The following is a 24,101-nucleotide window of genomic DNA, read 5'->3' on the forward strand; positions in this document are numbered from 1 at the left end:
GCCAGGTTACCTGCAGTGCCGTCCGGGGGGGCCATCTTCATGGGGTAGGGCGGGACGTGGGCCGTGTCTGGCCCGCCGTCCTTGCAGGGGCAGGTGAAGGGGATGCGCTCCTGGTTGCAGGCAAACTTGATGAACTTGCAGAGCTCCTCCTGGGTGAACATCTCCAGCGCCCCCCAGAAAAACTCGATGTGGGGGTCAGTCTCCATCAGTCCCACCTGGTACATGGTGTGGGCCTGGTCACGGGAGAAGACGGGGGGGGGAGAGGGGGGCCCATTACAGCACGTGTGCTCATGCGCTTGAGGCGCCACGGAGCTTTCTTTCTCAGCAAACTCCTGGGGTGACGTCCGCTGTCCCCCCACCACTGCGAGCGACGTTCTGGCAGGCGCCGGTGTCACCCAAGGCCGTCCCGCCGCAGCCTCCGGGCACCGCTTGGCGCAGTCTGTGGGGTGGGGCAGAGCGAGCTGCCTGTGCCCTGACGTGCGGGAAGGGGCGTGTTCGGGGGGCTGCTCGCTCTGCAGCAGCTGCCGGTTTCAGCCCCCCCGCCCCGCCCCGGCCCGCCCTACCTTGAGGAACTCCAGGTTGATGTAGGGGAGCCCACACGTCCGCAGCTCCATCTCCAGCGGGGTCAGCATGGTCAGGAGCTGCAGCGGGATAATGGAGCCCAGGCCGGCCCTCACGGCCATCACGCTCTCGGGCGTCTGCAGCTCGCGGAGCCTCAGGCCTCGGATGGCCGCGGCGTAGACGTCCTTGTTCTCCCACCTGGGGGAGGGGATGAGGCACCCCGATGTCTGGGGGAAGACTCCTGCCCCTGCCCTCGGACCCCCGGCTCCTCTCCCATCCTGCAGCCCCGGCAAGCACCCCCAGGGAGCCGCTCCCTGCTTGCCTGGCCCGCGCGCTCGGGAGGGCGCCCCCCGCTCTTCGCCTGCCGCCCCCGGCCCCGCCACTCACACGACCGGGATGTGCCTGCCCCGGGCACACAGCTCCACCTCCTCTCCCGTCATTGCCAGGTAGGTGAACTTGCAGCTGGGCTTGCTGGGGCAGTCGGGGCTTTCCATGGCGAGATGCTGCGACGCCATTTCAGCACACAGGGCCTCCAGCTCCGTCTCGTCGGTGACCTAGGCGGCAGCAGAGGGGACGGTGGCTGGGTCTGGCTTGGCTGCCCCCTTCCAGGCCAGGGAGAGCTGCGGGCAAAGGCCTCCGTGCTGCGCCTCGCCTGACCGCAACGCACCCCTGCAGCGCCAGCATCAACGGGCTCCTGGCTGACCCGGACGGAGGGGCCCATCTGCGTTACACAGACTCACACGGGCTGCTGCTTATAATAAGCTCTAGCCTAAATGCGTTTTATACTATGCCTCATTTTAGTCGTGATGCTTCTGACACGAACACAGAAGAAAGAATCAACTGCCACGGAGGCTGGGGAAGGGGAGATGATGTCATGACAGACTCACGTTCTCAAATTTTTTGACATAGTTGTAGGTCAGTATGTCGGCCTCCTGGAGGTCACCGTCGGGATCCAGCGGTTCTCCTACCAGGGTCTTCCAAAAGGAGGGCAGGAGGTCCAGGGGCAGGGGCACGTCTGCCCGAATGGCAATCCCCAGCAGCTGCCCAAAGAAGTGGAACAGCTGCTCCTCCCCGTAGCTGATGGGGCTGGGCGTCAGAATGTACTTGCCCTGCAACGGGGGTGGGGGGGGGGGACAAACAGCATTAGCCTGGGAAGCAGCGTCTCTCCAGGCGCAGGTGCCCTTTTCTGGCTATATCTGCTCCCCCGCTTTCCGCGAAACGCTGCTCTAGGCTCTCCGGGAAAGAGCCGTACTGACTCCACAGCAGGCCAGCGGGAGTCCGGCCTCCCTTCCTGGGCAGGGGCGAGAGTGCTCCTCCAGGGCGGCTTCACAAGGGCGAGGCTGCGCTCTTGCCGGCCGTGTCCGCGCAGCATACCTTGTTCTTATTGACCGCCGAGCTGGGACACAGCAAGAGGAGGGACAGCAGCGAACTCTGGAGCTCCTTGCAGACCTGCCACAGGAAGTGGCGGAAAGAGCCACCTGCAAGAGACAGGGACGGGGTCACCCGTCCGGAGCGGAAAGGCGAGCCACGCCACAAGGAACTCTTCAGCTTGCGCAGAGGACTTGGGCTCAGCGGGGCTTGGAGTTCGTAGCCCTCCGGACGGGCGGCCTCAGCGGCCAACTCAGTTTAGTTCAGGCTGTGCTGCTGGAGCGACCTGTTAAACCGGGGGTGGGCCAGGCTCTGCTCGTGGCCCCGGCCAACCCGCTACCAAATTTGCACAAGCAAGGGGCATGCGCTTGGTTCTGAACTAGAATCACACTCCCAGAAGTGTCTGCAGAGTGCAATTTTATTTTAAGATACGGCAGGCAGTTAAGCACTGTGTGCCCAAGATCCTTCACAAGAGCAAATTTATTCAAATTGACCAGGCAATGCCCTCGCTAAGTGCGCAAGTAAACGGGAAAGGAGCGACGGCTCGTGAGGGTGGGGGTGGGGGTGGGGAGCGTGCCCGGGCGCCTCCACAGCCGAATTTTGCACAGCGCGTTTCCGGTCCGCTCTTCCAAGCACTGCTCTCCTGTGGCTTTGCCGCACGGCTGCTGTGGATGGCGCCTCTGGTAGCAAGGGATGGGAAGTCAGGGCGCTTACTTGTGCCATGGACCTCCTCGCCGGTAAAGCGAATGTTGAAGGCGTACGTGGGGTCCCCTCCACTGGCCAGCTTCACACAGAGCTGTGAGGACGGGACGCACGCCAGCTGCCGGGCGGCCTGGCAGAAGTAGGAGTTTTCTGCAGAACGGATCTCCCCTGTTTGGGAGCAGGGAGAGGGAAGAGAAGGAACCGTGAGGCTCAGCCGGCAGGAGCCCAGTCCCATCCATTCAGGAACCGCCTCTCCATCCAGGCCGCCCCGTCAGCCCCAGCAATTTTCCGCAGGCACAGCAGGCACCTCCAACTATTTCCAGGGGGTCCAGGGTGATCTCGGGGGCGGCGTGATCAGCTGTTCTTTGCACAGTGGCATTGAGCACTCTGTTCATGACAGTCACTTTTGTGTCGTAGAAGATGAAGCCTAAGTACAGAGAGGCAACATGCGGTGTCAGAACGCCCCGTCCTTGAGACCGTGCCCCGGCTCAGACCACGCAGGAGAAGGGCAATCCAGAGGCCAGCCCCAGGACAGGCACCGCTTCCGGGGCAGGTTCAACCTGTGCTCGACTGCCTAGATGCCATGGCCGCCTGCAGAAAGGGGTCCGCCCCTTGGGAGGCCAACCACGCCGTGCCTCTCCCGGTGGGGACGCCGAAGGGATTCGGCATCCGATCCCACTTCGCCCGGCCGCACGGCTCGCGCCGAGCCCTCACCCTTGGCCTCCTGCAGCAGTGCCGCGATGCTGTTGCTGTACATCTCGGTCTGCCGGAGCTCCACCAGGGGCAGGAAGAACGTCTCCAGGGTGGTGTTGAGGGACTGCAGCAGCGCGAAGCGCAGGCGAAGGCTTTCGATGGGCACGTCTGCAAGTGAACGCAGCTGTCGGGAGGCAGGAAGTGGGGCGTGGCAGAGCAGGCAACGGCCCGTCCGGGCACCCAGCGCCCCTCCTCGACTCAGGCGCTCCCAAAGGCCGCCTCGCGTCCCGCACCCGGGAGGAGCACCCCCAGCCCCCCACAGTGCGCAGCAGCAGACATACGCAGCAGGCAGGAGACGCGCGGGTCGGCCGTGTCGGCGGGGTCCAGGTACACTTCGTGCGGGTGCAGCCGAGCCGGGGTGATGGCCAGGTGGCGGCACAGGCGGTCAATGTACTGGACCAGGGCGACATCCATCTCCAAGGACCACTTCCGGGAGGCCTTCTGAGCGTGCCGGGCGTCGATGCAGGCACATCTGGGGAGCAGCAGAAGGCGCGGCTGGGAGAGCGGCACAGGCACGTACCTCAGCCAGCCACGCTGGCGCCAAGGCTCTCGACGGGAGCCTCACAAGACCGGCCCCGTGGCCGGGCAGCTGCTCACCACGTGCCACTCATCTCCCCTGCTGCAGGAGGGGGAGGGGGGGGGAGATGCGTGCACACGGGCGGGGAGGGTCATTTCTTACCTTTCAAAGTGAAGGTCGTAACCACAGGACAGAATGGCCCGCCACACACTACGGATATCCTGCTTTGCCCGATCGATGACGAATCGGTGAAATCCGTCCAGCGTCAGGTACTTCTCCTCCGGAACTGAAACGATTTATCCCCCCAAGTATCCAGTGAGTCACAGGAGCACTTTCCCTCCCACTCCGAGAATGCAGGCAGCCTGCTCCGCGTTTCTTCCCCTGGCAAACCCAGCCTCCCTTCCGCCTAACCGAGCTCTCCGCAGGGCCCTCCGCGAGCTCTTAAGCCGGGCCGTGAAGCCACGCCGACGCCTGCAAAGGAGCCAAAGGAGAGCGATCCAGAGCGCGCCGTGGAGGCAGCTGCGAGCCGGGAGACTCGCCGGATCCCGTGAGGCAGAGAGCTCTGCACCAAGGACATTTCTCCGCAGGCCGGGCAGGAGGACACGCAGCTACCCACCCTCCTGTTTCTTTGCTGGAGACTTGTCAGGGTCTTTGTCCTCGGGCTTACTTTTCTCTGGAGATTTGGGCTTCACCATGGGCTTCTTCTCACTCAAAGCCGTCCTGCTAATACAGGGGAAAGGGTCACAGCAGAGAAAACATTTGCCCTGCGTCCGCATGAAGCCTGTCCGCAGGGCAGTCCAGTGTTCCGAAACTTTGCCTGCAGCCCCAAAGTGTCCGGCCTGTGTGCTACCGACTGCGGTCCCCACGTAGTTCTCCTGAGGTCACCCCGCTCTTGTAAAAATGACAGGGGCCAGAGGAAAAGCCTGCCTGAAGCCACCACTTCTGACCCCCTAACCTTATTCTTTGCTGAATCTGCCTATTGCTCAGCTGACGCAAAATGCTCTGGACGTGCTCAGGAGAACTCTCCTTCCGCTGGCCAAGAGACACCCAGGGTAAAACCAGCCTCTCTGACTGGAAGCGCAGCATGCCACGGGGTCTGGAGCAGGAGCGATGGGCTGCCTCCTCACCCCATGCTGAGGCCTTGGCTCACGGCAGTCCCGCGAGCCGCCCAGGGGAGTGCTGGCGTGGCGAACCGAGAGCATGCGCGCTGCACCCATGGCGGCCCGGCCCGGCCCGGCCGGGGCGTCCCGAAAGGCGCACCACTCACCTGACACTGTTGAGCACGGCCTTCTCCTTGGCCGGGGGCTTGGTGACGGGCCGTTTGCTGCTCACGACCTTCACCGGGTGCTGCTCTTTGCCCGCCTTGTTGTACTTGGCCTTGTCAAACTTTGGCTTGGGAGCCCCGTATTTCCGCAGGATCTTAAAAAGCACAGAAGAAAAGAATGGGTGGGTCTGGAACCCGGGGCCAGGGGAGCTTCCAGACGAGGCTTCTACTGCGCAACCCCCCCGCCTCCTTTACGGGATTTAAGCCGGGCGGGGGGGCAGACGTCATCGTCCTCCATGTCTAGGCAGAAGAGAAGGTGGAAGCAGCGCTGGGAGAACACAGGAGGATGGCAAGGGAGTCACGGGGCCGCGTGGCCCCTCCCCAGGCGAGTGCGAACGAGCGGCGGCCTTCTCCAACAAGCCCTCGCCTGGAAGCAGCCCCAGGGGCTGCGAGGGGGTGGACCCCCTCCAAGAGAGGCACGTCCCCTGCACTGACCGGGAGGGCCCTGCCTGTGGCACCGGGAGAGGGGGCCGCTCTCGGGCCGGATCGCGTCCCTCGGTGGGGGAGAAGGCTGCGCTGCTGGTGGAGGCCTGCATCGAGGAGGCGGAGCAGGCCGGCCCACGCGCCCCACTGTTTCCTTCAGCCTGACCTACCCTACAGGGCTGGTGTGCACTACCCTCCGCATGTCAGAGGAAGGATGGGATGCCTAGTAAGAGCGAACAGCCACCGGGACCCCACTTTCGAGGGGCGGGGGTTGTGGGTCACGCCACGGGACACAGAACAAGCACAGACACGCGACTGGTTCGTCAGGGCAGCCCCGTCGCTCTGGGAGAGAAGGTTTCATGCCAACCTGGGTGAGCTGATCCTCAAGGACCTTCTTTGGGGGGCGGACGTTGGTGAAGAAGGTGTGCAGCAGGTTCCCGGGCGTCTGGGCATTGATCTGCTCTTTGCTCAGGTAAATCTCGGCCACTTTGGTGGGCTTTGCCGGCGTCAAGCTCAGCATTTGCTCAGAGTGGAGGCAGCTTTTAAATATCTCAGTGAGGACGTCGCGAGCACCCGGCACAAGTTTGTCACCTGAGGCAAGTCAAAAGGACAAGAATGGCAAGAGGATCGCTCAAAAGTCACATCAGCTCTAAGCAGTTTTCTTCTTGTTCAAGCCACAGTTGGAACCACCTGTTTTAACCTGGGCGACACGAGATTCGGACTGGGTCCTTCCAGACAAGGCTTTGACTAGGCAAGCCCCCTGGCTCATTCGCGGAGTTTTTAAAAGGGGAGGACAGGTGTCTTCCATTTGTAACCCTCCTGTGTTTTCCCACATTCCTCTCCTTTGATTCCTCTGACCACAGAAAATCCATAAAGGAGGAAAAGGCACGATAGCTGCACAATCTCTTTGGACGGGGAGTGTCAGGAGCCCTCCGTCTGGAAGCATCCCAGTGCTGAATTCATTCACCACTGACTGCATTTTTTGATACCAGAACCTCCTGTGTTTTTCACGGTCGCCTGTTGAGCAGAGGCACGGCACTGCTATCAGCCTGGTATCTGGTGCATGCGCGCGCGCACACACACACACACACACACAGAGGGGCACATGCAAGGTGCATCCTGAATGTGAAAGCACGCCCACCTTTGATGGTCTTGTCGTTGAAATAGTCTTCGAGTGCCGGGCTCCCCTGGGTGTCGAACAAGCTCTGGTTCACAGTGGAGACGGTTAAAATCTCCTCTGTGGACATTTCCATGAGTTCGTCTTCCCCGTCCAGGCTCGACAAACCAATCAGATCGCTGCTGTTAAATAAGCTGGCACGAATCTTCTCTATTTTGGCCCGGGATCTTATCTTTGTTAAAAAAAAAAAAAAGACACAGCCATTCATGTGTGACTTTGAAGGTAAGGAAATTCATGGACAATCAGTGAGCATCAATTCTTTTGCTTCTGCAACACTCCATTCCCAACCCATCTGGCACTTCCAGCCTTCCCTCCGATCTTCTTCCAACCTCCCTGTCATTTTCAAATTCTGAAAAAAGAAAGGAAACCTCAAGAGCAAGAACCTTGAATATTACGCAAACAAAGTAAGCTGCTTCATCACTGTGGTGCATTTTAAGCTACGCAGCAATGTAAGCAGCAGCATGTGCTTTGAAAAATGCCACATCTAACCTTCTGGATGAGATGCCACGAAAATCTGCTGCATAAAACAGCAAAAAGCTTTGGCTCACTGGCTACCCAAGTCTGGGTTTCCTTTCACAGAGCAAGGGTGCGTAAGAAGTCACGCAGCTGGTCAGCTGGGCTCTTGCACTGACCCGAAAGGCTCTGGATGTGACAGATAACAGACGAGCGTCATGGAAGGGACCCACGCCGTGCCGACTAATGTCCCATCTGAATCTTGCAATTACTCTTTTCCTCCCGTTCCCAGTCCGGCGGAAGGGATGTGCTGCGCTGCTCAGTGCGCACAGCTGCTTCGGGCAGCCGGGCAGGTGCGCTAGAGCAGCAAGTGCAGTTCTCTGTACACTGAATTCAAGCTGCTTTGGACATGTGTTACGTCAGCAGACTTGGAACTATCCAGCTTTGGTTGCTGAAAACACTATTTAACGAAAAAGGCACCCGTACAACTACGATCCAGCAGTCCAGTCCGGACAAAGCCCCAGAGAGCTGTTACCTCCACTACTGCAAAGCCCTTGATGGGCCTCGAGGGGACTGGCTGGCTGTCCAGCGACGTCACGGTGTACATCGACCCGACGTCCGAGACGGAGGCTGCCTCCACGTTGTCCAGCGGCTCCCCAAGGCTGCCCAGGCTGCCCAGACTCCCGGTGCTGCAGAGGGAAAGGTCCAGGCTGTCCTGGCTCGACACCACGTGGGGCTCCAGCAGGCTGGGTGGGATGGCCATCTCCAGGGCACTTTGGAACTGGTCCACGGAGATGTCGCTGACGGTCCGGGAGATGCCCTGCGAGCTGCAGAGGGAGGCCTGGCTGGTCGAGGCGGAGGCGCTGACGCTCATGGCCGGCGTGACGCTGCTGGAGCTGCTGACGTCCAGGCTGTCCACGCTGCTGGAGACCACGACCTTGTCCAGTTCCGTCCTACACTCCCCCCCTTCCGCCTTGTCCCGGGCCTTCTTCGGATCCTCCTCCTGCACCGGGATGTAGATCTCGTCCTTGAAGACGCCGCCGTGTGCGTTGCAGGCCTTGCGGATGGCGATCCGCACGACGCCCTCCTCAAGGTGCGTGGGGATGCCCGAAATCACCAGCAGGCGGCTGTGGGCAGTCGCCCCGACCAAGGCTTGGCAAGCGTCTGCCACGGCGTCGTTGGTCACCCCCAGGCCCTGAGGGTCCTTCTTAGTCAGGTGGCGGAGGATGATGAGCAAGGTAAGGGCCCGGTGGAACCACAGCATGTCCTCCGGCTTGCTCCCGCCGATGCTCAGCAGGGCGGCGTCGGCATCAGTGGTTCGGGGCGAGGTCCGTTTCCCCGAGGCCGACGTCTTCTCCCGCTTCATCTTCACCTTCTTCCGCTTTGACAGGAGGCTGGGGCTCTGGGGTGTCTGCCCGGGGGAGGAGGAGGAGGAGGAGGAGGAATCACTCAGGTGTGGGCCGCTCGTTGATGACATGACGTTGGCGGTGATGCTCATGTTGATCGGCAGGGTCACTTCTGCCACAGCCAGGCAGACCTCCATCAGCGCGTGGAAATAGGTGGAAAATCTCCCCTGGTCGGCTCCTCCTGCCCCGGCCGCACCACAGGCGTTCCCAGACACCCAGTTCTGGGTTTCTTCATCATACAGCTTGTGCAGTTCTGACTGGAGGGCCATCAGCATGGCCAGGCACGGGTTGAGCTGGAGGGCAATGGAGGAAGACAGGCCTGTCGGAGTCTTCTTCTGCTCTAAGCCGTGGATTTTGCGAAGCAGTTCCGCCAGGAGGTGGAACAGCAGCTCCTTCACGCAGGCCGCCATGTTGGTCGTCCACAGGAAATTCCCTAGAAATGTTGCAACAGAACGGCCAGAGTCAGGCCTTTGCAAAAATGGTCGACAAGAGTGGTGGACTTGACAGCAGAATCTGTACCCGTTTAACATTGGCTTGAGTGTTCAGCTCTGGAGGCAGCGTACAGCTCAGTCCTAGAAATACGCTTTTGAATCGAGGCAGCAGAAACAGCCCCATCCTCAGTGAGGGGGGCAGCCAGGCATTAAGAGAAAGCTTGGGGTCCTGGCTGGAGCCAGCTCCTGGGTGACTTCAGACCCAGGCCTGGCACGTGCCTCTGCCCAAAGAGCTTGGGAAGCCCCCTGCGTGACAGAGGTCTGCCGGGCCTCTCTGCCAGCCTAACGGGATGTGTGGCCTTCCTGCCAGGACTGACCCCTGACACCTCGATCCCACCTGGATGCCGCAGTGCAGCAGCTCGGGACGCTCGGGCTGCCTCGGCCGCGGCGGCTTCCTGCGCAGCCCTGCATGGTGGCCCAGCAGAGCCGGCTTCCCCCTCCTGGCTGTGCCGCCTCACCTAGAATCTCGACCACTTGCAGGAGCACCGAGGCAGGGATGGTCTCCAGCTGCTCTTCGGACTTGCCCTCGCAGTCCTCCAGTTTCCCGGCCAGCAGCTGTTCTGCGAACGCCAGGGCCAGCGGGAATTCCAGGGGTAGGGAATGCAGGACAAGCACCGCTCCAGGCGGGGGAGACACACCTTGAACGAGAACCACGGACATGGAGTCCCCGCTACCGCTTGCGCCTGGCAGTGGTGTGCTATCGTCAGAAAGGGCGCGAACCAAAAGCTCTGGGGGAAACGCAGGCTGAGTCATCCTTCCCCACATCCAGTTCTCCCGTCTTAAAACCCTTGAGCCGGACACGCTCTGGGAATTCTCCAAAACAAGGTCTAAAGGGGAAGACTCTCCCTCCTTTTCCCCACTGCCGGAAAGCTTCTCCAGCCGCTGGCGGAAGGTCTGCTGGCGCCTCAGCCCTGAAGCAGCCTTCATCAAGCAGGCATGGGATGCCACCTACCGGAGACTCCCACTCCGCATGCAGGCTGGGAGATGCTGGGAACTGCAGCCCGATCGGATTCGTCCCTAGGACCTACCCAGTTTGATGTGGATTTTGTCTGCAGAAATGATGACCGCGGGATACTGGTTCGTGGTGGGGGGCGGGGTCAGGCCCGTGTTGGCTGGGGACGCATCCCGAGGGTAGCACACAGCCTCAATGAGGTTCAGCTGGCCGTTCCTCTTTACTTTGTGGCCAAGGCCATAGACCAGGATCCGGGCCCAGGGGGCCTTGTACAGGGAGGAGCTAGGACAAAGGGAGGAAAGAAACAGGGTGGGTGCTGGGCGTGATCAGGCCATACGTCATTTTGGCCACCGTACCAAGTTTCCCTTCCTAGGAGCCGAACAGCCCAAACCCAGAGCAATGGGCCTGGGGATATCCCCGAACGCTCGCTCTGTCGTCACTCAGGGACACGTACTCTTTGCGGAATCCGGACTGGCTTTCCTTGCAGGACACGACCACAAAGGCTGCCCCAGGGAAATTGACGTCCATGCTTACTTTGGACTCGGAAATGGGAAACTCCTCCGAGGGGAACTGCTCGGGAGCATTCTGCAAGTGGAATGTGAAGAGAGTCAGACCCGAGTTCGAAAATGCAGCTGGCCTGCCTGCCTTTCTAAACGGATACAACACAGACACACACGTTTTGTGAAATATTTAAAGGATTAGACTAACGAGGACCTGAAAGGGGGGGGATCTTGCCTTCCCCAAAACATGGGGGGGGGGGTATAAGTACAAAACCATGATAAGCAGGTGATTCCCACCTCGAGTTTTCCAGTGCTCATGCGTGTGGGCGAGGCTTGCGGGTGGGGAGGCAAAGGCCAGAGCAGGCAGTCCCGCCGGGCCCCCGGAAGCGCTCCGGAACCGAGCGGTGCCAGACTGGGAGGGCTCCTACTGCCACTAGGGCGCATGGCCTCAGGCAGCAAGCCTCCCCTCTCTTGATGGATGTTCCATGACAAGGAAACAAAGGCGGAAGCCAAGGTGGAAAATCACAAGAAGAGCAGGAGTGGAAGTTGTCACTGGCTGGGCCTTCTGTAAAATCCCGTGAACGAGGCAAGGAGATAGTGAGAAGTGCCCGGCCTGGAAGCGGCACCCCCATGCCTCTGCTCAGGACAGGGGCCAGAAGCAGGCGCCTTCCTACCGGGCACTGCGCTTCTCTCCTGTGCTTTGGAAGCGCTTTGCGCCTCTGTCTACCACAGAGCTTTCTCTGATCTGCTCTACATAAAGCAAATAATTGGCACAGTAACCATGATGGTTTAGCCAGGAAAGAGAGGCCAAAGTAGCTTTCAGGGTGCCATTTTATACCAAAACCAACATAATGTGAATGGGGATGTGTTCAACGTACCTGCAGGAAGGAACAGATCTGTTTGGTCAGATCGAGCAGGCTGTCCTCCCCCTGATGGAGGCTCCGAGTGATGGCAACGGTAAGCCACTCTTGGACTGTCTGGGAACCACCCTGGTAGAAGAGGTCAGTGGCGGAGCAGTTCTGGGAATGGATGCGGTGCTGCAGGGACTGGGCCAGCAGGATGGAACTGGAACTGATGGTCCCATCTGCCAAGGGACAAGGGCAAAAACACAACTGTCTTGGGATGCCCGCCTTCTCTTGCGCTCTCAGAACATTCGGACAAACTGGTATTGTGCTCACCGCTAGGGCCTAACTATCCCGGAGACAGCTGTGTTAATCTCTGAACCCTGGACCACAGAGCTTTGGCGGTGCAGAGGTGCAACAAACAAATGCACACAAAAGGGCCCCCACACGCACGTGCGCTCTTCCACATGGCTTGCACTCACGGATGGGGGTCATCAAGCCTCCCCGTAGCAAGAGCAGACAAGGAGATGTGATTCCAGAAGTGCCCTCTTACCAGGGAGCGGTGGTGCAAGCAGCTGACTGGAGAGCAGCTGGAGATGTTCCAGAGTGATGTCCCGGACGGCAGGGATGTGAAACAGATGCGTGAACATGTGAGGAGATTTGGGAGCAAAAATGTTGAGCAGAGCCACGCGGCAGTACAGCCTGGCAAGGGCAGCTTCGCAGCGCAAAAGTTCTCTGCCAAAGGAGACATAAAGAAAGTACACATTGCAGGCACTTCAGGCAACGGACGGCGTGCAGACAGAATACCTTGCTCTGATCCAACGGCACAAGTTTGTTGATCTTAAACCATAAAGCATCGAGACACATGAATGCAGAGCAGCTCCATCAACTGGAAATCTGGCCCTGTTCAGACTGCAACATCCCATGTGGGCATCTTCTACGCTGCCAGCAGCTCGTGGAAAATATAACAAAATATCGGGTGTATTTTTATACCACCCAATGCAATCTCCCACTCCACAAGTGACATGCATATCAACCTGGAAAGGTAGAAACATTTAATGCCACCAAGGGATGCCTTTGGAGGATGAGTTTTTGAAATAACCAGACACACTGCCTGGTTATGGCCGACTGCCAGGATCAGGTCAGCGAAGGAAGCCTCCCTTTCAAGATACGGGGGCCCTCCTCCCTCCCTCTGAACATGCTCTATGCACGCTGCATCGCAAGGGCTCCGTTCCAGCATCTGGCGCCTTGCAAAAATACACATTTGGCGCTGCAAAGTACACATTTATTCATTCAACAAGGTCACCCTGCGCAAACTGCTGTCCCTTTTTTTCTTTGAAGCAGGGAGGGAGAAACCACTGCTGACGAATGGGCCAGATCACAGCGATCGGAGGAGGAGAGAGCAGCCTTCTCCCAGCGGACACCTGGACGGTTCCTCGACTGAATCTCCATTTACCTGTGGACCTGGATGTTTGAATTGTCCAGGGAAACTAGCCCATTTGTCGCGGTCCTCCTGTAGCCAGCGGGTGGTCGTTCGAGCATGTCAATGGGGTACCAGTATCTTACCAGCACACCTTCGCTCCTGAGGTATGTCTCAACTTGGACAAGTTCGTTCACCTGAAATGACAAGCCCCGCCGATTATCATCTGATGATGTTCGAGGCCTCGCGGCAGAGCGGGCCCAAAACGCCACAAGCCTTCCCTCCAGATTTAAAGGGAGCTTCAACTTGCCGAATCCACATCTAGAACGACTCCGTGGAGCCCAAACGTCTTCAGCATCCCCCGGATAGCGAACTTCGGCAGTGCTGTTCCCACGGCGTTGCTGGCCACGTTGTTACTGTCTGGGCAGCGGGTGACGACAGCGAGACCTGGAGCGACGAGAAGGGCACCAGGCTCTCAGACTGAGGCAGCCGAGGGAGTGTCGTTAAGCCCGGTTTAGACAAACCGTCCCGTGACGGAGCAGCCGGCGCCCACGCCCCCCCCCCCACAACCCACGGCTCGCTGCTGGAGGGTGTGCTTGCCACGTTGTGCTTGCAGGGCTGCAGTGCGATACGAGGGGAGGAGAGCGGTAGGAGGCAGGGGCAGGGACTTCGCGCTCAGGGGAGGCAGCGGCGAAAGCCTGGTAGCTCTGCTGCTGGTTCTTCTTTATACACGTCCACGTGTGGCAACCTCAGAGTGGGGGCTTTTGTGTATGAATGTGCCGTTGCAGAACACACACAGCCTTGCCTGCTTCTCAGAAGCAGCCAGTCTGCTCCATTTCGAGTCACCCTGCATGGAGTCAGGGCCTCATCCTTCATCTAATCGGAGGAGCGAAGGCCAAAGACCGTCCCCCAGGCCCACATTCCGAAACCACGGCCAGAGGTGTACCTTTTCGAACTTTATCGATGGTGAACTTATTGGCTTCATCTTTGATGTCCTCAATCGTGGGAAGGTACAGGTCTCGGGGAATGCCCCCGTTCTCTTCATAGAGGAACTCCACTGTTTGCCGAGCTATATCAACCATTCCTGAAACAAAGATGAGCAGCCAGCTCAGGGTCGGCATTCCTCCTGCTTGAATAACCAGGAACAAGACATCTGGAAATGGCTAATTGGTTGCTACAGGCCAACATTTCTAGTAGACAGGAAAAATGTCCCATGGCTCATAGTTCCTTGCCCTACCCAGGGTTTGTCTGGCAGATGATCTAACAAACCATGGTGTGTTTTCTCTGTCCCTAGGTTGACTTCTCACCTCCTCCTTTGCTGCATCCCTGAATCCCAACTGCCTTTGCAGTACTGCGGTACTCACATGTAAAGAGGCTGGGTTTTGACTGCTCTTGCCTGTTGCTGTGTAGCCTGGCAAAACAACCCATAGACAACCTACGATTTGGGGTTTGCACAATACTAAGCCCCATGGTTTAAGCAACCAGCAGTTCACAACCCAACAAACAAGCCATGGATTCTCTTCACAGGTTGTTCATTAAACCTACAATTGAACAATCCATGGTTAATTAAACCATAGGTGCTGTTATGTAGAAACCATGTCAAGGGCACATACACATGGAAGAGCAAGGGCGTCAGTCTACGTATTAATAACAACACTACTATCTCCATACCCAGTTGTAAAGCTCCTTTAATTTGGTCCAGCCCAGACTTCCTCTCTGCTTCGTTGCGGAATCGTCTTCTAATTGTAGGGAAAACTTTGGTCTCCCAGGCTTTGACTAGCAAGGCGTAGTGATCCTCCTAGGAAGGGAAGGCAAAGATGGCCACGTCAGATTTAGGAGGACCCATGGTCCGGCCAGCTTGGTCAGGTGCACCGCGAGAAGTGGAAGGCTTTAACTGGAGGAGCTGAAGGCAGATGCCTCCCCGACGTGACACATGCGATTCAACTCTGATCGACACGCCCCACCTCTGGGCAACCCACGCCCAGGTTGTCCATGCTCTGTAAATTAGGATTCCAAGAAAAGACCGATCCTTCACTCCACGGGTTGTGCAAGCTGCAAAGTGGGGAATGACGCTCCCGTGCGTGCACTGTGGGCACCCTGAAAAGATGGAGGAGCGTTCCAAGGGAGGAGCTCCACAGGTCTGCGGAAGAAGGACCTCTGGGTGCTTGTTTGATGCAGGGGAGGGAGGACAATTTATCCAGGAAAGTGCTCCTCCCCTACAGGAGAAGTACGGAGTTTCTGGGATTGGGAGCCAGCTGCGAGATTGCTAGAAAGGGAGAGGGAAGAAGCAAGGCCGTGCTGATGGCAACCAAACTGCTGAGGGAATCCAGGTGCTGAGACCCCCGGCAACCGATACTCGCATGAGAGCTGTGGAGGATGGAACACCAGATGGAGACGGGGCTCTGACAACCCTTTTCTCCAAAGCAAACTATTCCAGGCTTCGGCAAGATTTGGGAAAAACTCCCGCATTTACTGGTACTGCATCCAATCACAAGAAGTTAAGTGAAATTTGGAACTTCTGTGAAAGAGCAGTTTATAAGAAAGGGGGCACAAGATGTGTGGAAGGATCAAGATGAACGCTCAGCCTCGATCACAAATGCCGGCATGTTCGCATGGAGGCACCCCAGTGGCCACGCGCACGCGTGCAGCTACTCCAGCCAACGGCCGCCTCGTGGGGCTCACCCGCGGGATGTCGTCGTCGTCGTCGTCGTCGCTTTCGTCATCTGCGATGGGAGGGGGGTGTGGCTCTGGGCCTGACGTGATGAAGTTCTCGTAGCTGAGTTCCATCTTATAATGGCAAGAGGTGTCACTGTCGTATTCTGCAGCCAAGCAAAACACAAACACGCAAAGAAAAGCATGAGGGGAGGAACGTGCCATCAATGCGACTGGCCGCGATGACTTCCTTGGCCTGGCCTTCCACATGACGACGCGAGAGGCGGCACCCTCAGTTCAGGCGCGCCAGCTTCAGAACGCCTTCCGGCCCCCATAGATGGTTGCTGCCACACCGCACGGGCTTTTGGCAGCAGCTGAGCCCCTTCTGGCTCGCTCGGACACTTGGCTGATTTCGTTTTATGGCACTGCACAAGCTGTTGGTGTTACTGTTCTCTCCTATTTGGTTGTGGTTGATTTTCAGGGCCTGATGTGCGCGGTACTTTTATTGTGTTTTGCTAGTGATGAAAAGCAAGCCAGGGGTGCAACAAACAAACGAACGAACGAACGAACATTCCGATGTAAATTCCCCTGCTCAACGTGCTTTGGACAAGGGGGGCTGCAAAAGCGGTGCCGAGCTGGGGAGCTTGCCCTGTATGGGGTCAGCTAATTCAGCCATCTGTCCCAGGACCGCCCCTCCCAGCTGGCTGCAGGCTACCCGGGATTCCACGTGGAGGAGGTCTGCTCCCTCCTCCAGCCTGAGTCCCCTGAAGTGCAGGTGCCGCAGACCGAAGAGGGGACAGATGCGTGTATGGAAGGGGCTTCACCACTGCGTTATGGCCACCCCCCTCAAATGACGGGGGAAGGATCATTTGCATGACCTAACTGGGCAACTCTTAAAAGCTGGGCTGACCTACCAATGGAGACAGAGAGGGCCTGGATGGAGGCATCTGAGGAAAACTTACGCTGCTGAGCAGTGGCCACAGCGGCGATCCTGCAGGGAGGCCCGTGGGTGCCGGGGTCAGAGGCGGTGCTGGTGCCGGCGTCGTTATCGCTATCGGACGCCGTGGCAAAAGGCAGCACATCAAAGTTAGCGCTGATCTCTTCTGCAAGGTCAACGCAGAGGTCAGCGGCGTTCCGGTGAGCTTGGCCTTCTGGGTAGGCAAACTGTCGGGACCCAAAATTGGCTCTGACTTTGGTGTTCTGCAAGACCACAAGCACACGACAAAAGGGGTCACCCTGTGGATTGCTGCTGCTCCATGAGAAAGGGGCCCTGCTCTGTACAGCTTCATACACACCTCTCAGGATGAGGTTTTTGCTGCATGACAGACAACACAATATTAAAAAGGTAACAGTGGCACTCAGCACAGTGCAGTTAGTATCAAAAGGGATACTAACATTAGAAAGAAGGAATGTCTCAAACACCAAACGAAACTTACTCCTTTGTGCAATGAATAATGCATCTATTTATGTCAATTACTTCTCGCTTGATTTTTAGTTCCATCAGATTCCCAAAGCACAACACAATGATGATTTCAAGAAAATGAACAGAAAGAGAGAGAAAATTAAACCATGCACTGGCACTGAGTCAACCAACCAAAACACCAGCCAGGAAAAGGGCAGTTTAACACAAGAAGGTTCTGAAAGGGCAAGCTAGAAAGCGAACGCCTTTATTTTCTCCATGGTACCAAGAACCAAGATATGTCACTCCTGCAGCTAATATCAACTGCTGAACAGAGTCTGGGGAGCCCAAGTTTACCTGGGAATGTTCCAGCTCTCACCCCTGATGTGTGGGGGTTCCTTAAGGTTACCCAGCAGACAGAAAGCAAGCACAGAGGTACATTCCATAATGGATACTTCACTCATTCAAGGCATTAAAAACAGGAAGCTGAGCTAAGCTCAGGGGAACTCTGGCTTGGGGAGAGATGCTGTTTAACCTGCCTTCTTCTGGATATGCACGACAGGCCACATGCCCCCGGACACGTCTTCCAGGTAGGGCCCCAGCCGCTGTCCGCAGTACGTGAAATACACCCTGCCTTTGGCTGGCTGCCCGGGAGGGGGAGGGGTGCCTTCCGCCCTTTCCCAGCCGATGCCTGCAATGTCACCTGGAGGAAAGGAAAGGCAAAGTGGCGAGAGAGAATCGGTATTTTTCTGCCCCTCCAAAGGTGGCTGCCACCCGACGTTTTGCTGGCTGCGTGCAGCCACAGCAGACGTACCAGGAGAGAGGGTCACATCCAGCCGCACGCTCTTCCACTGCAGCAAACTGGAACCGTTGTAATGGACCGCTCGCCCGTTGCTGCAACCGTGTGAAGAGGAAAGGAGCAAAGCGTTAGCAGGAGAGACGCTGGCTTAAGATTTCTCTAGAACTTCGGAAGTGGAGGCCCAGAAGGATGCGACAACAAAAGCCTGTGGTCGTGCCACACCGAGAACAAAAGATATATTGGTATCTTTGCGAAGGCCAATTATATTGAATGGGTGAAAAAAACCCAACGTCGTGGGGGGTGGGGGGGGGGTTGAACAACTGCCTTCCTTGCACGCAAAACACTGGACAGAGAAGAGAAGCCTTCAAGTTCCACAGAATCCGTTTTTCAAACAAGAATCTTCCACTGCCCGATAGACGATCTTTACCTCAGAAGAGAGCATGAAAGGAGCTTGTTCTCCTGCAGGGTGCAGGGAGAAGCTATTAGCCAAAGATGTGTGGGGCAATGTATTCAGGTCTATGAGGAAAGTTCTGGAAGTTAAAAGACTTCTCCTGTCCCTGGGGCTTTGCTGTTGACAAAGGGAGGGCCTCTCGGCTGGGATCCATCGGGCAGGACGGCTCTTTGCCCCTCCTTCTGAGCAGCCGGGCTCGGGCCGCATTTTCCATCACGTCTCCGGCTCTCTCAAACAACCCTGTCCTTCGCTGCCTTCTACACCTACAATTAATTCCTTCCTGCCTCTCCCCATTTTCTTTCAAACCCCTCTCCAAAATCCACGTTATTTATGAAGACTTTGGCACCACCATTGGATGAGTGCACGCGCCTGAATACAGGCACACCCTTCCATGTTTCCTGTTACCAGCATGACCCTTCCCATCTGCCATTGTCGCCTCTTCCACATTTTAGGGAGAAAGCTCTTTGGGGGAGGGACCACTCCCCTCTGCTTTGTAATTCACTGCTTTGGACAGATCGTTATCCTTCCTCCTCCTCCATGAAAGGCAGGGGCACAGCTCTGCGGCGAAGGACAGCAACTTAAAGAATGGAGAGGAGTTCTGTGAAGCCTGAAAGCTTGCTACCCTACCAGTGCTGCTGGTAAGAGCCAGGGCCCTTTTCACAGACTGCCTGGGAGCTGCAAGAGAGGCGGCCCGCACAAGCTGGCGCCCAGCAGCGAGGCCGTCAGAGTCCCATCGCCGAGCAAAGACTTTTACAACGTACTTGTGGAAGAGGCAGGTGCCCACGGGGTTGGTCCATGCTCCATCGCGCTTCTCCGCCTCTGTGGCGAAGCCAAACGAGACAATGGGGCCCGTGTCGTCATCTGTATCTCCGTAGGACACGATCTCAATCTCCCAGTAGAAGGAGGGTGCCTGGGGACACGAGCAGCCCCCCCCCACACGTTAGCTGAGGAAAAACGCTCTCCGGCTCCTTCTGGAATCGCGTTTGCGTGCGTCTGAGCATGAGGCAAGACCCACCCGGAGCGCTCACCTGCACCGGGACTGGCAACGTGGCGTAAACGAAGGTGCCACGGGGCAGCCCTCCACCCGCACTGGGGTCCGCAAGGAAGGTCACGGCAGTCAGGTGGGAGGAGAACATGCAGGCTCGCACGGGGGGGAAGACCCTCGAGGGGCTCCAGGTGATTTCCTTGGGCTGCACCAAGAAGAGATGGGTCTGCTTTTAGTTACGCAAACCTGCGGCCCGTGCACTGGAGTCGGTGCCTGCAAAACCCCGCCAGCTGCGCTCGCGGCAGAAGCGGATCCCGACAGGAGGCAGCTCAGGCCCCCTTGTGCCACTCTGGCTGGGCGGCAGCCCTCCTTGGGCGGAAGGGCAGCTCGGGGAGGCGGCGAGGGCGCGGCATTCTCTGTTTACCTGCCTTCGGTCTGCCTGCGGTGGCGGCGGCGGCGGCCGGGCACTGTCGCGGTACAGCATCCTCAGCCTTTCGCACTGCACTTCTACCACCAGGAGCCGCTCCCCTAGAAGGCCACCGACAAGGCGAGCGGTTACACCCCGGCCGGCTCTCTACCCTCGCTGAATGTGCGCCCTTCACACCTCTGTTTCCACCAGCAGCAGCGCCCCTGCTGTGCTGGCCGCTGCTAAAAAACAATCAAGCTACCGGCTGACCAGCCAAGTCACGTCAGCACACGCTGCCTCAGCTCTGTGGGCCTGGCCTGCCTTCCAGAGGGCGGCCTGCTGGCCCTCACGCCTCTGAACCCTTTAAGCCACAGCAGGCTGTGAGGAGGAGCAGGAGACTCCAGCACCCATTTCCCACAGGCCAGGCCACGCGGGTTTTCCAACCCAGAGGCCTCTGGCCAGTGAGGGAGGAGCTGCAACCCTGGGGTGGGATCTTAGCCTCCTGCCCAACCGCTGTACTCCAGGTGGGTCACACCTGGCCGGCCGGCCGGCCACTGGATCCAAACCGCAGGGATCAGCACAGCGTTATGCCCAGGCCCCTCGCTGTTCCCCTAGTCTTAAAGGGCTGACCGACCTTCTGCGAAATAGTACTGCGTTCCTACCGGGGCTGCACTCCTGGGCCACGAGGTTAAGGACTTCTACAGCAGCTGGACACTGCTCGATGAATTCCTCACAGAAGGAACTGTCCTCTAATAACTGGGCCATCACCAGGCATGCTCTGGGGTGGGGGCAGGAAAGAGAAGACAGAGGGTCAACAGCATCTTGAAAACCTTTCGGGAAGGTACGTGGCGTCACACAGACGGCAGCACGTTCAGAAAAGGACGTTTCTGCCTGCAATTTCAGCTACTGTTCGATCCTCTCAAGTCTCTTGAAGGCTTCCTTAAAAGTGTGCCCAGTAGGACAGCTAGGCAGAGTCCACGCCTGGAGCCGAGCCCTTAAAACTGACGGCTGCAGCCAGGTGTGTGGCTGCTCTGCTCAGCCGCACGGTCGAAGACCCTCGTGAAGGCAGGGACGAGCCAGCTCCTTGGGTCAGGGCTTAGTCTGGGGAGCTAAGCTGGGCCTCTTCACCAGGCCTGAGCATTACGGCTGCACAGTCCTCGGGGTGCAAATCCTGCCCAACCCTCCCTGCCAGCCGCCCACCTGTTTTCACTGGAACACACACAAATCAGGCACCTTCGGGTGCCAGCTCCCTGGGGCTGCCACTGTATGGCCACGCTTGGGCTTGGAGGGTCCGTGGCTTGGTCAGACTGCAGTGCCTGCTAAAAGCTACACTTGGGATGTTTCCCCTGCTGGACGGGAGCCTCCTACGGCAAACGCTCAGGCAGGGCTGGGAGGGCACAACCACAAGTGTGGTCTCCCCATGACACCTATATTCCCGGAGCTGCCCTGACTGTGCCACCAACCCCGCCAGCTAAGCACCCAGCCCCCCTCTTGCCCCGCCCCCCCCCCCCCCCCCCGCTGCGTCTCCAGGACCGCCGGAACCAGCGCCACTCACCTGGTTCTGATTTCAGCAAGGAGTCGGACCACTGCCATTACTGGGGTTGAGCCATCTCCTGTTGCAGGAAGTGAGGTATGAATAGAGAGACTCCCCTCCTGAGGAAGCAACATGGACTGGACTGCCTGTACTACCTTCTCAGTAATGGACAGTTTATGGAGAGGCAATGCCTGATGGTGGTGGAGGGGGCACGGTAAAAAGTTAAATTCAAGTCGTTAGTTTCTAGGAAGTGAGGGAATTACCTGGAGTTACATAGTCTCACTTTTACATAAATCACAAACACATTGAATGAAGCATTACACACCAAGAAGAAAACAGTAAGACAGCCTCACATTCTCAAGGATTTTAGCTACCCTGTATGCCAAATTTTGGCAGAATGTTGGGATATAAATTAAACAAACGATCAACATTCTGTTTTATTCACGTGGAATTTTTAAAGCGTCTTCCTCACTCAAGCTTCCCACACCACTTTTAAAAAGCCTCTGCCTCTTGAACAAATTAAATTGCAGCTTCAGCCATTTAAATGGTCATTTAAATCATATGTCAAATTTAATCATTCATTATTACACTCAGCGTTGGATTTTAAAATGACCTTACCTCTGATCTTGGAACACAGAGCCTAGATAATGGAATAGTTAAAATGTCTGATGCCTGGGAGGTCTTTCTACAGTCTATACTGGTAGGTGGAAATTTGACCGTTGCTATACCTTCCTGTTCATTAATAGATGCCACCACTCCAAAACTTCCTGCTATTCCCCTACCCAAAACCTGTTAAAAAGAGAAAGAAAACATTTGTGAACGAGGAGAAGCGTTACCCAGACCGAGCTGCAAACACTCAGTGTGACAGAGCCAACCTCCAACGCTGGACAGCGTGGCCTGGAAGTCATTGTGGAAACAGGCCTTTGTTCCGTCTTTATGCGCAGGGACTGCCGTCCCTTTTGCACACGCAGGGGGAGGGGGGATGAGAGCAAGGCTGGTCACCTGCACTTCAGAGCCAATCTTGATGGTCTCCTTGAAGCCACCGAGAGCACACAGGGCCGCTACCGCCTGGCGGGCGATCCTCTGCAGCTGGGCCAGTTTCCTGCCGCTGCTGCTTCCGTTCTCCAGGATGCTCTCAGCGTATTTTCCCAGCTGGGGAATGTACATCAGCGCACGAGACAGAACCTGGCAGGAGACAGAGAGAGAGGGAGAGACAGAGATTAGCAAGGGATAGGAAGGGCTTGGCTAGAATCTACACGGATTCTGGGAACCACTGCATCTGGGAATGGACTTGAGGAGTTTTCAAGTTACTTTGATCTCAAGGACACAAGCAGGGGGTGAGATATAGAAACACGTAATAAAAAGAAAAGTTCCCGTAGGATTTAAGCTACTATGCGGGGGCTTTAAGGTGCAGAGTTCGAAGCACTACCAACCAGAAGGCATTATGCAGAATTCAGTATTTTATTCCCTTCAGAAAATCATCTGCAGTGCAACACATGATGAAAGAAACAGTTGGAAAATGCTGGAAGGTTCCCAAGGAAAGATGGTGCTGTTTGGATCACCACCCCCTATCCCGAATTCTATGAATGAGACCAAGTGAAGGAATAAAAGCTTCATCTGGGAATAGATTACACTGACAGACTGTTTCATTCATAGAATGAACCAAAAAAAGCCAAAATAAGGTAGCAATTTCTCCACCTGTGGGGAACTTCTAAGGTTTGCAGAAATGTTTAATTACAAAAACCTAAAGAGTATTTCTTAAAAAGCTCAAAGAAGGACAAAGCGCAGTGGTAACACCCAGGAACCATGGAATGCCAGCCAGCTCTCAACCGGACAGGAAAACCAACAATTGGGATAAGAAAGGACGAGGTGGGCGGTTGGCAAGCTTGCGCCCCTGACTGGCCACAGCACCTGACCGGTTGCCTGGAACTTCGGACAGGGCCACCCCAGCCAGTGGGCGAAGATACATGATTTGGGGAAGGTGCTGTTTGCAGGTGATAACAACAGCCTCCTTCTGACTGAACGCCAAGCATCATCAGCACTGTTGTCATCGATGCTCACAAGAAGAGGCAGACCTCGCCCCCCGCTTACTTTTTCAGCAGTGGTTGTCCATATTTGAGCCGCGTTGGACTCTGGGGCCATAAGCAAGCTGTGAAGCAAAGCGATCACCTCCGCAGCCATGCTGTTTGCTACGTGGCCACTGATGAAGGGCCGCACGGGGTCAGTTCTGTCGAGAAAAAAGGGAACGAATTAGTTTACATCTACTCCTGCCTGAGTTAGGATGATGTCACTCTTAAATGCGTATTTATGTGCAGGATAACGGACTTGGCTTTATTGTCTTGGTTTGTATTTACTCTGGATAGGCCTATTATTATGGCTGAAATCCTTCATCACTTTATTTTTTCCTCATCCCTTTTTATTCAGATCCCCCAATTCCCCCGTGGTTTTATTATTTCTCTACCATCCCTGTATTGAGCAGTGTGCTAAATCTACACTTCAAATTCGTATCGGTTCTAATTGCGAATCTGTGGTCCAGCTTGACCCTCCGGGAGGCCATTTCACACCAGATTTGCTCAGGCCACCTGCCTGCATCCGCCGACGCCACTTTTACATGCTACAAAGGCAGAGCTCACCGTCAGGGACCAACTGGCAAAGGAATTTCCACCACGGCCACCAGGCAACCGTCTGTTTCAGATCAGGACATCGCCCATGCTGAGTACGAGGACGCCAGCGGAACCACCCTGCCTACCTGGCGAGCTCTGAATTCCGCTCCCGGCAAACGGAGGTCTGCGCAGTTTTCTTTTTGTCCCCCGTTGACAGGCCGCTGGTGCTCTCCGAGTTGACCGTTTCGACCGGCGGCCCCACACTCACAATCAGCCCCGACTGCGCCCACTTGGTGGCCTTCCGCAAAGCCGCTGCTGCCTCCTCTGTGATCACTTCACAGCAGCCACTCTGGAAAAAGAGCGATCTCTTTCAGGACTGACTC

General features: G+C 57.0%; 1 protein-coding gene across 10 annotated transcripts in view; it reads right to left on the bottom strand.

Annotated features, from left to right (window-relative positions):
• Window positions 1-24,101, bottom strand: part of HECTD4 (HECT domain E3 ubiquitin protein ligase 4) — a 74,789-nt gene that overhangs the window by 3,379 nt on the left and 47,309 nt on the right. For 4 of the 10 annotated variants that reach the window (XM_044440648.1, XM_044440650.1, XM_044440647.1 and 1 more), the window contains 37 exons: window positions 23,865-24,067; window positions 23,207-23,342; window positions 22,118-22,300; window positions 21,734-21,904; window positions 21,137-21,306; window positions 20,244-20,359; window positions 19,600-19,703; window positions 19,219-19,401; window positions 18,952-19,100; window positions 17,755-17,834; window positions 17,480-17,643; window positions 16,504-16,741; window positions 15,572-15,708; window positions 14,561-14,687; window positions 13,836-13,973; window positions 13,200-13,336; window positions 12,926-13,086; window positions 12,023-12,204; window positions 11,506-11,711; window positions 10,582-10,712; window positions 10,204-10,409; window positions 9,634-9,813; window positions 7,814-9,117; window positions 6,790-6,997; window positions 6,016-6,239; window positions 5,169-5,320; window positions 4,518-4,624; window positions 4,064-4,187; window positions 3,666-3,856; window positions 3,346-3,492; window positions 2,939-3,058; window positions 2,644-2,799; window positions 1,936-2,039; window positions 1,449-1,670; window positions 949-1,115; window positions 564-759; window positions 11-233 (listed from right to left, as the gene is read on the bottom strand). In XM_044440648.1, the coding sequence (XP_044296583.1) occupies window positions 11-233; window positions 564-759; window positions 949-1,115; window positions 1,449-1,670; window positions 1,936-2,039; window positions 2,644-2,799; window positions 2,939-3,058; window positions 3,346-3,492; window positions 3,666-3,856; window positions 4,064-4,187; window positions 4,518-4,624; window positions 5,169-5,320; window positions 6,016-6,239; window positions 6,790-6,997; window positions 7,814-9,117; window positions 9,634-9,813; window positions 10,204-10,409; window positions 10,582-10,712; window positions 11,506-11,711; window positions 12,023-12,204; window positions 12,926-13,086; window positions 13,200-13,336; window positions 13,836-13,973; window positions 14,561-14,687; window positions 15,572-15,708; window positions 16,504-16,741; window positions 17,480-17,643; window positions 17,755-17,834; window positions 18,952-19,100; window positions 19,219-19,401; window positions 19,600-19,703; window positions 20,244-20,359; window positions 21,137-21,306; window positions 21,734-21,904; window positions 22,118-22,300; window positions 23,207-23,342; window positions 23,865-24,067 (7,147 nt within the window). The remainder of the gene's footprint in view (window positions 1-10; window positions 234-563; window positions 760-948; window positions 1,116-1,448; window positions 1,671-1,935; window positions 2,040-2,643; window positions 2,800-2,938; window positions 3,059-3,345; window positions 3,493-3,665; window positions 3,857-4,063; window positions 4,188-4,517; window positions 4,625-5,168; window positions 5,321-6,015; window positions 6,240-6,789; window positions 6,998-7,813; window positions 9,118-9,633; window positions 9,814-10,203; window positions 10,410-10,581; window positions 10,713-11,505; window positions 11,712-12,022; window positions 12,205-12,925; window positions 13,087-13,199; window positions 13,337-13,835; window positions 13,974-14,560; window positions 14,688-15,571; window positions 15,709-16,503; window positions 16,742-17,479; window positions 17,644-17,754; window positions 17,835-18,951; window positions 19,101-19,218; window positions 19,402-19,599; window positions 19,704-20,243; window positions 20,360-21,136; window positions 21,307-21,733; window positions 21,905-22,117; window positions 22,301-23,206; window positions 23,343-23,864; window positions 24,068-24,101) is intronic. The other 6 variants (XM_044440654.1, XM_044440653.1, XM_044440651.1 and 3 more) reach the window with 4 other exon arrangements.

This window comes from Varanus komodoensis, unplaced genomic scaffold (assembly GCF_004798865.1).
Source record: "Varanus komodoensis strain SLA01 unplaced genomic scaffold, ASM479886v1 scaffold38, whole genome shotgun sequence".
Taxonomy (NCBI): Eukaryota; Metazoa; Chordata; class Lepidosauria; order Squamata; family Varanidae; genus Varanus; species Varanus komodoensis.